The sequence below is a fragment of the Meles meles genome, chromosome 10 (assembly GCF_922984935.1).
Source record: "Meles meles chromosome 10, mMelMel3.1 paternal haplotype, whole genome shotgun sequence".
Lineage (NCBI taxonomy): Eukaryota > Metazoa > Chordata > Mammalia > Carnivora > Mustelidae > Meles > Meles meles.
In genome coordinates this window covers 29,742,731-29,759,654 of record NC_060075.1, presented here as the reverse complement: position 1 = coordinate 29,759,654, position 16,924 = coordinate 29,742,731, and the positions used below count along the sequence as shown (strand labels likewise).

Here is a 16,924-nt window from a genome sequence, read left to right as displayed (position 1 = left end):
TCAGCAACACACAGGTGTATTTTTTAAGGTAAAACTTGCATCCATTTCTTTAAAAAAATGGCAGAGTGTTAATAATATCAGTGGCAGTATTAATGCAGTAATGAATATCAATGCCAAAATAAAGGTTAAATTGTCCTTAGAATTTATATTCATCGCTCAATGCAAGTAGTTATTTCTAGCACAAACAACTGTTGATAAGTCAAAACCACAAGAAGGGTAAAAGTTATTTGCAAAAGTTATTTGGCACAAAAAATAATCTTATTTTTTTAGATTTTATTACTATAGGTCAGGTTCATTACAGCTAATTTCTACTATTTTAATGCAGGATTGTGGTTTGCTGATTCACCCAGAGGAAACCTGTGGGTTACAGCCTATTTCCTCTGACTACATTGAAGCCATTTCACAGCCCGAACTAAAGATCTGTCCATCTGGGGACACAACAGGTGACTATCACTCTGGATATCACTTCTCCTAAAAAATCCTCTAATACAGGGATGTAGCTACTTAGTTAAACTATCCTTATACAAAGAAAAGTCAAGGTACTGCATGACTTTTTCATTAGTGTGAACGGTAACATATCTAATTAATCTGAATGTATTGCTTCAGTATGTGAACTATTTTGATGCACCAAAATCTTTTTTTCTTCACCCTCTGCTCTTTGCCTGGTTAATCCATATCCATCTACAGATATCAACCAACAAGTCACTTGTACCAGAAAGCCTTTCTTGAGCCCCTGCTTTATTTCTTTATTGTATATTTTCATAGCACCCTGTGCCTTTCTTCCATGACCATTGCCACAATCATTTAAATGTTAAGTATGTAGGGGCGCCTGGGTGGCTCAGTGGGTTAAGCCTCTGCCTTCAGCTCAGGTCATGATCTCAGGGTCCTGGGATCCAGCCCCTGCATGGGGCTCTCTGCTCAGCAGGGAGCCTACTTCCTCCTGTCTCTCTACCTGCCTCTCTGCCTACTTGTGATCTCTCTCTCTGTCAAATAAATAAATAAAATCTAAAAAAAAAAAAATGTTAAGTATGTAAATAATTCTTCGAGGTCAGTCTTCCCAGATCGCCAGCTCTCTGAGGACAAGGAGTCTGACTTGTTCACACTCTGTCAATTCACTTAGCACTATAATTTCTACGGAGGAGGGACAAAGTAAATATCGGTTGGCTATTTTGGGAACCAAAGAACTGCTTAAGAGAACAAGTGTAGGTTTAAATCATTTATTAAGAAAAAATCATTGAGAATGATCACTAATGTCTCCCATATACTGAGCATTAATTAATAGAGGCAGGAAAATCATCATGTCAAATTGAAATTGCGGTGTTGAACCCTGCCTAATTCTAGAGCAGACCTGGAATGAGACACTGTGGTGCCACTGCCCACATTCCCTGTTTCTCTCCTTCCCCAGTGTTCTTCTTCCGGTGGAGACTACTGGGGTTCAGCTAAAGCTGGGACTAAAATTACCTCCAAAGGGATGAGGGGAGCAGGGGGCGTCTTCTCTGAGATTCCTGGTTGTCCCCCTGGCCTCTTGACCCCACGCCTCCCATCATCTAAAGAATCTGAGAAAACACTCAGGAACTTTTCTACCCTTGCCATGAACTTCACACCACAACTTGAATGGGAAATGAGTTTCACAAATGGGCAGTACAAATTGCAATTTGCCATGCACAGTTAACAAACGTGGACATATCCCCGTTCTTGAACATGTGTTCTAAATAATGAATTACAGTCGGCGCACAGGGAGGGATTTACCCATCATGGCGCGTCAGGTGGTATAATTTACGATTCTCAGCTAAATGAGATATAGGCTCTTACATACAAAGGAGACACCAATGTGTCCAGTTAAGGATTTTTTTATCAGATGACATTTTATGAGAATCATAAAACAACTTAATTCCATTCCTCCTGCTGAACCAAGTCAAAAGTTCTCCAACAAAAAAAGCCAAAGAGAGAGTACTGAGTTTCCTCAAGAAGTGGCACCTTTTTCTATTTATTAAGTTTGCTGTAACTTATGCCAGGCCCTGTCATGAAGCTATCTCTGTGCCTGGTTCTTTTTTTATTTTTTAAGATTTTTTAATTTATTTATTTGACAGACAGAGGTCACAAGTAGGCAGAGAGGCAGGCAGAGAGAGAGAGAGAGGAGGAAGCAGGCTCCCTGCTTGAGTAGAGAGCCTGATGCGGGGCTCGATCCCAGGACCCTGAGACCATGACCTGAGCCGAAGGCAGAGGCTTTAACCCACTGAGCCACCCAGGCACCCTCTGTGCCTGGTTCTTAACAGGAGAGGCTGCCTTCCAGCAGGCACCCTCTGGGACCTTGAGTAGCTAGGCTTCTTCACAGAAGACCCCAAAATTGACTCCCCAGGCAAGCCCATGTCCTTAGCCTGACAGTACTGGGCCTCTAAATCTGGCCCTCCCTGTCTCCCAGGTCCTCCCAGCCTCTTGGTTTCACTTCATGTCCACAGTACACCTGCATGATTCCACCCCCTGGTCCGTGCTATCCCCTGAGGCTCAGTCTTCTTCCCACCCCAGCCCCGTTCTCCTGATGCTGTATTTTCCTCTCTAGGAAGCCTCTCCTTACCACCCCACCCCCAGACTGGCTTCTCTGCTGTGCTCCCAGAACACTCTGGGCACATGTCCCCCTTAGCACTTACTTCATTTTGTTTCTCTCTCTTTCACTAGCCAGTCATCTTCAGAATGGAATGATCCATGGGAGCAAGGGAGGGAGTGGCATGGGACAGTCCCCGGGAAGAAGCCAGTAAAGATGAAAATATACGTGCATTTATTTATATCTAATCATCCTTATTTTTGTTTTATAATGAACTTAATACATAGATACAGGAGTATAGGTACACACATGACAATGTGTGTATTAATATAATCAAAGGTGCATTACTGATGACTGTCCTCGATTGCATGTTTCTCCAGAGCAGACAAGGTCCCTTTTTCATCTTTCAATGTCTAAGGTATGATTTAAAAATGGTTGCTGAACTAAAGCCAAGATCCAAGTCCTCCTCCTTTCCGTGGAACACTATGAGCAGTCAGGGCTCACTGCCCCACCCATACAGTCCTAAAGACCCAAAGATTCAAAATGAATGAGTGAGACCAGGGACAGCAGCTTGCAAGAATGGATTTTTTGCAGGCAGAGATTTCCTTCCTGGACAGTAGGACTCCATCCTGCTGAAAGCAGTTGTCATGGTGGACAGCAGTGGAAGGAAGTTGACCCAGGCCCTCCGGCTTTAGCTTGATGGCCATAGATTAGTTCCAAAATCTTATTTTCACAGCACATTACGTTACTTAGCAAACCGGATCCATTTTTTCACCTTGCCAATGAAATGATGGTCTACATGTCTTTTCAATAACACTAGCTAATACAATTTTGAGTGCCGGGTTGTTTTTTTTTTAATCTTTAAGTTGATTTTTAGCCTTTAGAAAAGAATTTAACTATAAGACACAACCAAGAATAAAATCTCTTGCTTAAGAAAGAAAAAACAATTCTTCTAATCTGATGAAGAAATTTATACAATGATTTTTGAATGAGAATAACATTAAAGAAAAATAGGTCTAAATGCATTTTCTGATATGTGAACAAAAGATAGTACCATCTTTTCTTTGTAGCAAGGAAATATGACAGCTTGTACTTTAATACTTCTAAAGTTGAACATATGATGTATTTTTTCCCTTAAGTGAAAACTGCTTTATTTTATAACATAGAGTCAGGAATCAGTGCCATCTATATGGTTTTACATCTCACCATGGCCCCAAGTCACAAAGGTGAATTTCTTCTCTCCATTATGTCAGCCAATCTGATTCACGTAAATGGCTAAACCCTAACATGCATTAAATATAAAGCTACAATTATAAACCAAATAACTTCTCCCAAAAGCCAATTTTATTCCTCAGAATGTCATTCCCTAAAACACATGTCATACTCTATTTCAGAAATCACAGCTTTGATTCATTCAATGTTTAAATATATAACATAGAATTTATGTCTCTCTTTTTGACAGTTTTAGTTAAGAGCTGGTATCATTTAAAATATCAAGAAACTCCAGTCCTGGTGATGTTATACAGATGTCTCTTTCCAGCAGAATTACTAAATCACAATAAAAAGGGGGTGCATTTTTAACCAATACAAAAATGCAAAGAGTTATGACTATATAAATATATAGTAGTATGAACCATTGGGGCCAAGTTTTCAGAGACCCAATCAGGAGTCCTTTTGATGTGCTTGAGATTTTATGCCCACAAAATAATTGTCCCCATATTTGGATTTTTGTGCCTGCAATTGGCCTCTTTTCTTCTTCAGCTTTAGATGCAAATGTCCGAAGAAGGCCCCAGTTTGTACAAAATTAGCTGTCAGCAAGGTTAGAGGGGGAGAGAGTGTTTGGGGGAGAGGAAGCACGCGCTCTGAAATACTCAAGAATCTGATGAAAACAGAGCCCTTGAAAATAGCACTAAATATAGTCTCATTAGCGGAAACACATTTAGGTCCCTAACATGCCACCATCCTATTAGAAAGAAAATTAATAATTTTTTTAAACATAGTCTCTGTCGACATATGAACCCACTAAATAAATTCCACATTTCAATATAAAGATCAATTCATTAAAATGACCTATTTGTGTGTTTTCCTGTAAGTGCTACCAAAGAGATCGTTGGGCCATATTTCATTTCTGGCTGACGGTGTTGTGCTCACCAGGCCTAACATGACAGAAGGATCAGCAAACTGGAGACTCCAAGACCTTAGTTCTGGTCCAGCAAGTCGTTAACAGCATGATCCCACTTCTGTCCTTCAATTCTTGGGTCCTCAGTTTACCTCATCTGTCAAAGAGGAGGATGGACAGGAGACCCAAAGCCCCACTCCAACTCCATTCGAGACGATGCCCACTGACCACAAATCTTTATGAAGATGTGAAGATATATATGCAGGAGGTGGTTATTGATTACAAATCCTATAATACAGGGAAAAGTTAGAATTAGAAGCAAGATGAATGAAAACCACAGAAAAATTACAAAGAGAACTGGATGGAGAAATAAGCATTTTTGAGGACAGTCTTCATTTTGCTGTTCAATACTCAACATCTCTCCTAAATTTTCTATGTCATTTAGGATATATACATATATAATGTATATGTAAAATATAATGTATGTATATAATGGACAGGGGTCATTAACTGCATTCAGTCTGGAGACTGAAGTTTTTCAAGAAGGAGAAAAAAAATTTTTTTCTATGTCATGTCTTTTTTTTTTGTTTAATTTATTTATTTGACACAGAGAGAGATCACAAGTAGGCAGAGAGGCAGACAGAGAGAGTGGGGGAAGCAGGCTCCCTGCCGAGCAGGGAGCCTGATGCGGGGCTTGATCCCAGAACCCTGGGATCATGACCTGAGCTGAAGGCAGAGGCTCAACCCACTGAGCCACCCAGGCACCCCTCTATGTCATGTCTTTTAGTAGCACTGCTCTTCTCTACATCTGGAAACTTTGGAAATGCCTTTTACCTAGCAGACTTCTTTTTTTCTCCTACATGGAATCTTTTGCAGAGGCCTCTGACTTCTTCAGTCCTACTGCTGTTAGGGCTACCTCGTCACTGTACCCAAAGTACCACCCATTCCATCTCTCCAAATCTGATCTATCCAGAAGACCCGACCTTGCAGACAACTCTGATCCTCATGATGCTTTCCTTATTCTGAACTGCCACGGCTTACTTAAGGTGGGGGAGAAAAATCTATCCCCTGGTTGCTAGGTATCAGGCACTATGTTAGGTGAATATATATATATTTTTTTCTCCTAGAGAGAATATTAAGTAATTTTTCCAAGTTAAATAGTGGTTCTCAACCGTGGCTGCAAATTAGGATCACCTGAAAAGCATTAAAAAAATCCTGGTGCCTCAGTTCCATACCAGTGGTTCTGATTTAATCAGTCCAGGATACAATTTGAGCATGGGGATTTTAAAAAGCTTTGTAGGTAACTCTAATGGGCCGCATTGAGGCCCGTGGAGCTTGCTGGAGGCCAAGCTCAGGCGTGTGTGTCTCCAGAGCCCACACCTTATTGGCACCACACAGATATCTTCACTCAATTATGCCTTACCTTTATTGTGTTGTAACTATTTTACTGTATAAATTGTAACCCTCTAACCTGATTATAAATTTTTTTGAGGTTTAGCATTGTAAGTTAAGAGGTTTATATACATTAATATATTAAAGTGCTCAGAATATCCCTAGCATCTGACACGTGCTATGAAACGTAATTTTTTTTTTAGTTATTAGGTTTTTAACACTAATAACACCTAACATCTAGTAGGGGAGATATTTCAATAACATAATACATTAAAATCCTCCCAGAGAGTACTATTTTATCTCCCCCAGTTCTCTCTTAATAGACCCACAATTTTTTTTTCCTTTTCTGTGAGCCATAAACTCGATCTTCTTTCATATTGTATTATTTATAACTTTTCCACAAACACACAGTTCTGACGTCCCTGAGGTCATGAAATGTTAATGCACCATATTCATCACCTGAAAGTAGGAATTCTTCTCACTAAAATTAGTGTCACACCAAATACTTTTGTTCGCAGAACGACAAAGCAAAGCCAGAATGGGTAAAGTTGTTCATTTTTTTTTTCTTTCTAACTCAAAAAGCAGCTAGGAATATTTACCTCCTCGGTATTTTGAAGAGAAACAGCTAGTGGTAACATAAGCAAGACCTTGAGGGTACGGCCTGTGATTGCTGGAGACATCAGGGTATTGTCCACAAAGGATGTAAGTAACCACTCCATATTCAGTGTACGGATTCAAACTCCATTTCTGAAAAGATGAAGAAGGAAAAAACAAAAATAAAAAAAAATTAATATCTTGAATTTTTTCTAATTATTAATATGTCAACTCACACTAAAATCGGAAGTGTTTGAATACATATCACCTTATCAATAAAATAGAAAAGATCTCAAATGTATTGAAAACAATTCATTTATCTCATAAACATTTACTAAAGCTTGTGACCTACTTTGTGCCTGAAGTCTGTTAGTAACAAAGGTAAATATGACATCGTAATTGTGCTAGATATCTAACGTGCATTAGCCCATGAAATCCTCCCACCAGCCGTGTGAGAACAATACAGGCCTCTCTTGCTACTGAAGAAATGAAGGCAACAGAGCTAGAACGAACTGAAGAGATTCACACCAAAATGGTCACTGATCAAGTTAAGGAATACCTAGTCTTCAAAACAATGAGTTACTGGAATATTAAATAATTCTTTTATACCTTGACTCTCTTGAAAGCAGGGACTATATCTATTATTGGATTGCTAACCTAAGCATATATATATATATATATATATGGTCAATGAGGATGTGTGGCCAACTGCCTTAATATTAGTGGCTTCCCATCTACTTTGGTCCTATTAAGTGCCTAATGCATTAAAAAAATAATAAAAATTAAAAAATTTAAAAAAATAAAAAAAAAGTGCCTAATGCATTATTTAAAAATGAGTAATAATTGAGGAGCATCCAATTGCTTGGTTTTTCGTCCAGAAGGTAGTTTCACAGAGCAGGACTCCTACTTGATTTCGGCATGGGCTGTATTACTTCAGAACCTCCCTACATGTTGCAATTCTATCTGGTTGGCGGGGGGCCATGCCTCACTCCGTGGACTTGCACGGTGAAGAGTGGTGTTCTCACCGCAGTGACTGACAAACTCATTTCACTGGGAAAATCTGAACAAAGTCTTCACTTTCCATTCCAGGCCAATGGATCGTGCCTTGCCTTAGCTGTTCAGACAACAGGACCTGCGACTGGAGAGAAATAACTTGGCAACCCCATGACTGCCAATATGGTGTTCTCACTAAGCCCCAACTCCAGCAGTGCCTGGGAGGAAGGAAGGTAGGTTCTGGATCCAGTGGGGGGAAGCCTTTCATTCATGCCCCCTGCAGCACCAAGAGCCATGCCATTGTATCAACTAGACCGATTCCTGCTCTCTTACTTGGCAGACGATAACTAACTGCATGCAGTTGGCTTTTGGAGTCACGGGTAAATGTTATCCTAGAAGGGCCTTAATGATCCTTGCTCAGAATGCTCCATTATTTCCAAGTAAGTCTACTTGACAGATGGAGGATATTAAAGTCCTGTCCCATGCTGCCCCAATTCCATGCTGGTTTTCTCAGCACACCTTGGTAAGAGCTTGCCACGTCAGCAGGGACAACAGTGCGGGGCAGCTGGCCTCGTCAGTGGCCACCCCAGCAGGCCCCATGGTTGCAGCAAGACATCTGGAGCTCGCTTGCTCGAGCAATGAAATGTCCCTGCATGTCAGGCTCCCTTCTGCTAGAGCTTCCTGAGTGCATGACCCGCTAACCTTCCTGATCTTCTTTCACGTTCCCGGGCAGGTCTCACGTGGACCTCACTAGGCTGCTTTCCCTTTAGTGAGGCCTCTAAGCTGATCTGTCGGACATGCAGTGTCTCCTTGCTAGGCGCGCTCTGAGTAGGTAGATCCCGGCCAAGCTCTTGGACGTGTGAACTGGGCACATAGACTGAGATGCCTGGTTAACATGAAGTAAGTAATTCTTATCCAGACTCTCAAAGTACTTTTTATTAGACAGAGATTTCCTTATAAAGTGTTTGTAAGTACTCACATAGGGACAAGACTGAGTTCAAAACCATATATATATATATATATATACACACACACACATATATATATATATTTAAGTTCTGTTCATGTGTAAGGGAAAGAATGCTGGGATGAACCTATGCCAGTTTTTCAGATCAGCCTAGGTTCAGATCCTCTACTAGCAAATAATTTAAAAATAATGACGGGGATGGGGGAGGGCGGAAGGACAGCACAGGAGGATGGACATTCTCCTTCACAGCGATTCCAATATAAATGCCCCAATTTTCATGACAGGGAGTAGCCCTGAAGATAAAGCAGCCCTTAGTTCCTTTTAGAAAGGAAAGAGAAGAACACAAACATCTAGAAATGTATGAACCATCAGTCTTATTAACTGAGAATTGATTCTGTGCAAGGAAGTAAGTGTGTAGCTACATTTTTCATACCTTAAGTCTGAACAGACGGTAAGCTTCATGAGGACAAGGGACATGTTTGAATCACTAACATAATCTCCTTGTTTAGCCCAACTTTTTGATATGTAATGGTTGCTTAACAAATATTTGTTGAGTAAACAGATAGGTTAAAATCCTTATTTCTAATCATAAATCTGTGAGATAGCTATCCTGTGTTTTCTACTTGAGAAAACTAAACCTCAGAGCGATTGAATAATTCTCCCATGATCCCACACAGATGTATGGCTACTACTCCGGCATTTTTAACCACCAACTTGGACAATCCAACATCCACATCTAAGAAATGCAGGACTGGAAGCAATGAAAATAGTTGTTGCTGCAATAGTTAGACATCTCTAAAGTCTTCCAGAATACTGTTCTGACCTCAGAATTTAGAGCGTTCAGGAAAATTCCAAGATGTCACAGTCTATTAACCTGAAAGGCAGTAGATGCTAATTTAAGTTCATAACTAAATTCCATGGCTTTTGACATGACACATATTGTCTCCCCGGCTCACGTTCTTCATCCATAAAGTAAAAGAAGCCTATATGATCTAATCCTGTAACGTAGATTAAACAGTTTGCAGAAAGCGAAAAGCCTTCTCCCTCATCTGTCTTAAAATACTGTAAACTGGGTGGCTTAGGCAACAGATGTTCATTTCTCATAGCTCTGTAGGCTGAGGAATCTTGAGATCTGGAGGCCAGCTGGGTTGGGTTCTGACGAAGGCTCCTTCCCAGCCTCCATCCGCGGCCTTTCTGCGGTTGTCACAAGACAGAGATAGAGTTCTGATCCACCTCTTCTTCTAAATACACTAATCCCATCATGGAGACCCCACCCTCAATACCTCATCTAAACCTGATTACCTTCCAGACATCCCACCTCCTAATACCAGGGTAGGGTTTCAATATAGAAACTGGGGGGAGTTGGGCGGCAGCACAAATGGTAACAGTCTTTGTTAATTTCAAGGCTGGTTATTAGCAACTGTACAAAGTAATGGTAAGAAAAAAGGAAGATCCCTTTTTTTCTACCTGTTACAGAAGATGTTGCAAAGTCTGAAAATAAACCGTGTGCTCAGATTAGGTGATCCTGGCGGAGACCAGCTGGCTGACTGCTTAGCAGTAAGGACTTATCTTAGTGAGTATCTTAGCCCAGAGGCACCATTCAGACCCTCCTACTCAGAACTCGGATTCACTGGCACACTGGCCATGGTTCTACAGAGTCTGATGTGTTCACCAGGATGCAAATGTATTCTATATACCGCAGGGAAGCATTGTACATTTTTAGCAGAGGAGAGACATGGCCAGAATTAGAAAAAATCCTTCCACAGCAGTATAGAGACTGCCAACAGGGAGGGGGATACGGGTGCGGGGGTGGCAGAGACTCTTTAATGGAAGAATTCCATCACACAACATTGAGGAGCCAAAGCATGTATAGATTCTAAGTACAGATTTCTAAAGTATGGGTTCAAAGATAGAATATATATTCTATAGTATATGTATAGAATAACACTATTGATGTAAAAACTAATGCACACATGTAAACATGCCTGTATACACAGAAAATTCTGGAAGTAACACCATCAGGAACGATTACATAAGTGAAGGGGAGCTGGAGAGGGATGGTGTGGTGACAGGACCAGTACATATTTGGCGAGGCCCAGGCAAAACGAAAATGCAGGACCCTGTGTTCAAAATGATTAAGAATTCCAAGGTGGTAGGAGCAGAGCAAGAAAGCAAGCCCAGGGCCCTCCCACTGCACAGACTCTGGGCAGCCCCCTGGGTCACATGCCCATGAAGCCAGCTCAGGGAGCAAAGCATGGTTGGCAAAGGGTGAAGAGATCTTTTAAAATATCTGTATGGTTTTCATTTTCATGGGTGAGCATTTTTTAATCTAAAAAATCTGTATTTTAAAAGGTTGTATAAGTCAGAACCAGGGCAGAGGCAGCGGAAATCCAAAGGAGAGAGAGTCAGAACAAGAAATTTTATATTTACAACCATGGGACCTGATAACATACAGACAGGTTCACATACACAACACACAGCCCAGACATAATTGTGTAAATGTTCACCATTGTGACTATCATCAAGCACTTACATTAAGAAAACTCCATTTATGAATATAATTAGGTGAACATAAAGCTTTCCCAATACATTTATTTCTCACTCTCCATGAGAAAAATATGCAAAGTATCTTAAAACTCTTTCATTCCTAAGCAAAGACAATTCTCATCCTACCCAGAATTTTTCATAATCATGATTCTATTCCAAAGACAAATGTATTCTTAAAGCATACCAATTACAAAAATAGAAAAACAAGTAACATAAATATTTTGTTTTTTAAACACCAAATGTACTGACATTTCTGGGGGAGGGGGGAGACTCACTTTGTACTATGTCAAACATTCAAAAGAAACATGTTACTTGAGCGACTTGGTACAGATATGTCCTTCCCATCTGCATAAGGATAGCAGGGCTGTGCTGGCCGTTTGCAAGTCTGTACTACAGCTCTCATCCCATCAGACAAGGTGATTGTCTGTGCACCAGCTCCATCAGATTAACTCTGCTGCCGCCCATCAGAAAACTTGTAATAACAAGACTTTTTGTAACTTTCTTGATGTTCCACTGCTCATTCACTCGTCTAGCTTTTGTTGAGTTAAGAATCTGTTCTAGGGGCATACAAATGCGATCCTCCAAAAAGCTAAATTCCTAGTAGAAGGAGATCCATTAGAGAAGCGACTGTTAGAACATAGTGTGTTGCAGAGGTAGAGAGCAGCTAGAGGCTGGCACTCTGGGCTTCAAGGTTCTGGAAGGTTGTTAAAAGTGCCTACACAGGACTGTGGTGGTTGTTACAGGTGGTCTACCAAACTCCTTACTTTGAAATGGCTTGGACTGGAAAAAAATGAACTAGAAAAAAATAAGGATTTTCATGCTCCCTCTCCCCGAGCCCGCAAAGAATATGCAGGGAAAGTCTGATCCCTCTAGGGCTAGTACCTTCTTGGATTTCCCTTGGACTAGAGGGAACAGACAATGAATGCAAGGCTATACTTGGAAATGCATGCCCACCTGTGGGGACGGAACAAGGCACAAATCCGTTGAGATTTAAAAAGTGTTTCAGGTTTCCAGTAACTTTGACCAGCAACCCACACTGTGCTTGGAGGCATGTGAGCAGCACTGTTACTTTCTAGACTCACTGGTTTGCCTTTGCTACAAGGATGCGAACAGGAGGTAGGTCTCTGGAGGAAACATGGGAACAAGATTTCTCCTCAAAGAGTCAGACCATAAGAGACTCTTAATCTCAGGAAACAAACTGAGGGCTGGGGTGGCTGGGGGATGGACAGTGGGGAGGGTATGTGCTACAGTGAGTGCTGTGAATTCTGTAAGACTGATGAGTCACAGACCTGTACCCCCGAAACAAATAATACAGTATATGTTAATTTGAAAAAAAAGAGAGAGAAAGAAAAAAAAGAGATTTCTCCTCAAAGCATTTGTAGCCCATTTCAATGCCACACTTGTTTGTGTATGGAGGGCAGGTAAACGTGGGGCTCCTTTTAAACCCTCAACTTATCCAAGTATGAGTGATTTCACAGCTATGTAGAGGTTTTGTGTTGTGTAACTGTGCTGAGTCAAAGCTAAATCAATAGAAAAATACAAGCTATGTTTTCAATTACACTCTCACACATTTCTCCAAATAGATACCCACCTCTTACTTAATAAGTTCTGAATGGAACATCCACAAAAATTTATCAGAGCATAACTTTGTAATCACAGTGCGAAATTTAGAGGCTGTAGTTTAGAAATATGATAATCAAATTTACAACGGAAAAAATGTAGGAGCCTGACCAAACGGAGTTAAGCAAGCCCTTATTTTGTTTGTCAGTTGAAGACACAGCTCAGAATTTAAAACAGTATCTGAGAGAAGAGAGCAATTAAGAAAGGAAAATATAATAAGGCAGTATTTACTGAAAGTACTTAAACTCAGCTGTTAAAACAGGAAATGTAACTTACATCTTTAAGTAATGTTAGCAAGTTAAGTATTGTCTTGGACTTGAAGGTGTTTAAATTTTTGAAGTGTGGCTAATTTATAATAATACATTCTGACAAATATGTGAGTTCTATTATAGTTACACAATTCATTGTTTCTTGTCAGTTTTGATATAAAGGGAAGAATAAAGGGGAGGGAAATCACCTCACTCTCACCAGGAAAGGATGGCTTATCCATAACGCCCTCGGTCCAGATGGAATGGCAATAAGGATAAATAATTTTCTTCCACACAGCTATAAGACCTATGTCTGGGTGATAGAGTTTAGTCGTTTGTTTCCCCTTTTTGCCAGATTTCATGTATTTGAGGGTGATTTGCCTAAATGGCAATTTATATTTGTTCTAGACCCCAAAGAGCAATTTGGCTGGTTATCTATAGCCAATTTAATCAGTATGCACCATTGGAAAACATTCATGTAACCATATTATATTTCACAGACAGTTGCTTTGCTGAGCTAGATTTTCATCATACCCTAAATATCATTAGCTCTCTGATCAGCCTTAGCTTCCTATTAGGACTGAATGACCCCTTGCTTCATTTAGAAATGAGTATCTTATGTGAGCAGTGAAGCTTAATCACAGGGCTCATCAGAATCACTGTGGAGCTTTCTAGATGGATGGGCTATGGTTGGCCCTGGATTGGAGGTAATGTGTAAAACGCCCCTTCACTTCACTGTCATTTCCTTATTTACCTACGAGAGAGCATTAATGGACAAGATTAATGGACAAGTAGCTTCTATGGCGTGCCTATGTGACTCCCTGTCCCGGAAGGTTTCAGTGGGTTCCTGTAAGTTGAGCTGAGTCCTGTCTTGGCATCTACATGCATTTTGTTCATTCTGAAGAAATATCCCTATTTCTGTGAATACTGAAGATAGAATCTCTGTAAGAGGAAAGAAAGGAAGGAGGAAAATTATTTAAAATCAAGGGTTTTTTCCTGGCCTATTGAATCTACAGACACCCAATTCTTTTTCAGCCTCAACAGACGAGGAGAATCTGAGAAGCTAATGAGCTCCAGCATTTTACTGCCTTTATATTGACTCAACCCAGATAGCCGCCAATGCTTCTCTTTTCATTTCTTTATAACTTGCTTTGCTAGCTATGTCCTTGGTACTTTTGATGACTCCGGAGGAAAGAAGTAATAGAGTACAATATTTGCATGTTTAAGTAGCACCGTTGTTAGTTCTCTTCACTGATGATGAATGGAACGAAAATCATTATACTTTTTTTTAAGATTTTATTTATTTATTTGGCAGACAGAGATCACAAGTAGGCAGAGAGGCAGGCAGAGAGAGAGGAGGAAGCAGGCTCCCTGCTGAGCAGAGAGCCCGATGAGAGACTCCATCCCAGGACCCTGAGATCATGACCTGAGCCGAAGGCAGAGGCTTTAACCACTGAGCCACCCAGGCACACCCCCCCTCTTTTTTTAAGAGAAAATCATTATACTTTTATATTTCAGCCAAAAATTCCCAATCTTGGTTGCATTTTCACTAATGCTAATACTAATATTAATACTAACAATAAATACTTCTTGCTATTTTTTTGTCTCAGGGACTGACTTTTCAAAGAAAACCTTTTTTGCATCATGGGGATTATAAATGTAGCTTTTCATATGCTTCATACTTTCGCTAATTCACTTGTGGAAAACTCTGAATGTAGGCTTTAGTTTTTTCCCAAGAAAGACAGCATGTAGGAGAATGTGTAAAGGCTAGCTAAGTGTTCATCAGACCCATTCCCTCTTCTTCCCCGCCAATGTAGCTTGACTACTGTTCTCAGTCTCCCTTGAAAGTAGGTGCTGCCATAGACGGACTGCTAACCCGTGGAATGTGTGAGCAGCAGTGATGTGCTCGGCTGCCCTGCTGGGCCCACAGACACCCTGGTAGCTCCTTACCCCTTCCCTCAGCCAAATACCAATGCCTGCAAAGCTCTTTGAAACCATCACTGAAGTAGGCACAGTCTAAACATCCAGGGACCCTGCCCGCACCCCACACATACACCTGCCCGGAACCACCTGGACTGTGTTCCTGAAGGAGAAATAAACTTCCATTGTATGTAGGCCATTCTACTTTGGGGGGATCTATTTGTTATAGCATGTAGCCCACATCACCTAATACGGGGCTATATAATATGAGGAAATGAAAACAAAGATAATTAAACCATTTTATGTGTTTCTAATACAGTGAATTTTAAATAATCCCTAAGGTTTAATAGAGCCTAGGAACATAATACGCTTCTAGGTCCTCTGGTCCACAGTGGTGTGAAAAAGAGTAGGAAATATGCCAGCCCCTGTAAACTTCTCAGTGACATATTGCTTGCTGGGTCTTGGAGCTAGAACAGATACAAAACTCCTCTAAACGCATCTTTGTCTCCCACTGATGAGCCGAGGTCCTGCCTCCCAGGACACAGCCAGGCACAGAGGCTTCTGCTCCTCTCCAGAGCCCATCTTGTTGGAGGCAGGCTCCCCTCTTGCACTGGAAGACCAGAAAAGATGTCGCATGGGAACATGCCATTCAGTCTTTGGAATAAAGTTGTCACTGGGATCCAAAATAGGATTCGCACGATTCCTGTGATGGGTTTATTAAACCGACCCTTAAGCCATTGTTTCACAAAAGTAGAAATAAAATGTGTTTAAGCTGATTATTTTTATGTGAATTTTCAAAACATTTCTAAACAGAATGGACTTACTGTGTTCATTTTCAAAAACAGAATAAACTGTCATATCCTCCCCTGCAAAATAACCATGGGTAACTTTCCACGACCCTTTCCACACATCCACGCACTTTCCTTTCACAAACATGCCATCATCACTTATAGTCAGATTACAATGAGCTTTTGATAAAAGTTAACTGAAATCTTCCCCATCACAATGTATTACAGTATCATCGTTAAAAGATTAAAAAATTCAAGTGGATGATTATACCTTAATAGAAGGAATCTGGTAGACATTTGTACTGTTTCCATTGTACTTTGCTTTTAAAATATATTGTAATAGACATCCTTAAATATTTCCTAGATGTGGAATTCCTTAAAATTTGCCAATTTATACACACGACAGCAAAGTTTCCATTCATCGATTTAACACATGAGAACCGAATCTTATGCCAGGCACTATTCTGGGACTTGGGATTCAACAGTTGAAAAAAAAGAAGATAAAACCTCTCCCTTGTGGTCCCTACACAGTTGTAGGTGAGAGGTGTCATTTCTCCAAGCTCATAAGATTGTAGGGGCTTTCAAAATCTTCGCTGTTTTGGTAGCGGGGGATGAACTACCTATTGCTGACATTGGTTATTTTTATAATTGCTTGCTGGTTATTTACATTTAATGATCACATTTTTTTCATTAATTGCCTATGCCAACCAGCACCTGTACATGCTAGTGTGGGGCAATAATGTTGGTGGGAAAGAAGAATTATTCACACATTTTATGGCCAGTTTTGAGTATTTTTTATGGAAATTTAGGCCTTTTAATGTGAGAGACCTTTAAAACAAATAACGTACAAATTTCCTTTTGAAAATTCCCAAATTGAAGGATCTAAAAGATATAAAGATTGGCTGTTAGCCATGTAACTGGGGGGAAAAAAAAAAACACTGTTTCCCGATGTTTTTCAATTGTGTACATGCACTTAAAAGAACTGACCTTTCGAAGTTAGAAATCTATTAGTTAAGAATACCCGTCAGCGTCTTACAAAACTGCTCCCCTACAGAACAGGCCATCTAAAAATCACAACTGCATTTTCATTTTAGTTAGAACTTATCATCTCTCTCTTTCATAGAATAGAAAGGCTCTGGGAGGGGCGCCTGGGTGGCTCAGGGAGTTAAAGCCTCTGCCTTTCGCTCAGGTCAT

The 16,924-nt window shown here is 40.4% G+C and overlaps 1 protein-coding gene across 2 annotated transcripts in view; it reads left to right on the top strand.

Moving 5' to 3' along the window:
* Positions 1-16,924, top strand: part of CPED1 (cadherin like and PC-esterase domain containing 1) — a 276,516-nt gene that overhangs the window by 235,019 nt on the left and 24,573 nt on the right. For both annotated transcript variants that reach the window (XM_046020852.1, XM_046020851.1), the window contains 2 exons: positions 326-443; positions 7,737-7,873. In XM_046020852.1, the coding sequence (XP_045876808.1) occupies positions 326-443; positions 7,737-7,873 (255 nt within the window). The remainder of the gene's footprint in view (positions 1-325; positions 444-7,736; positions 7,874-16,924) is intronic.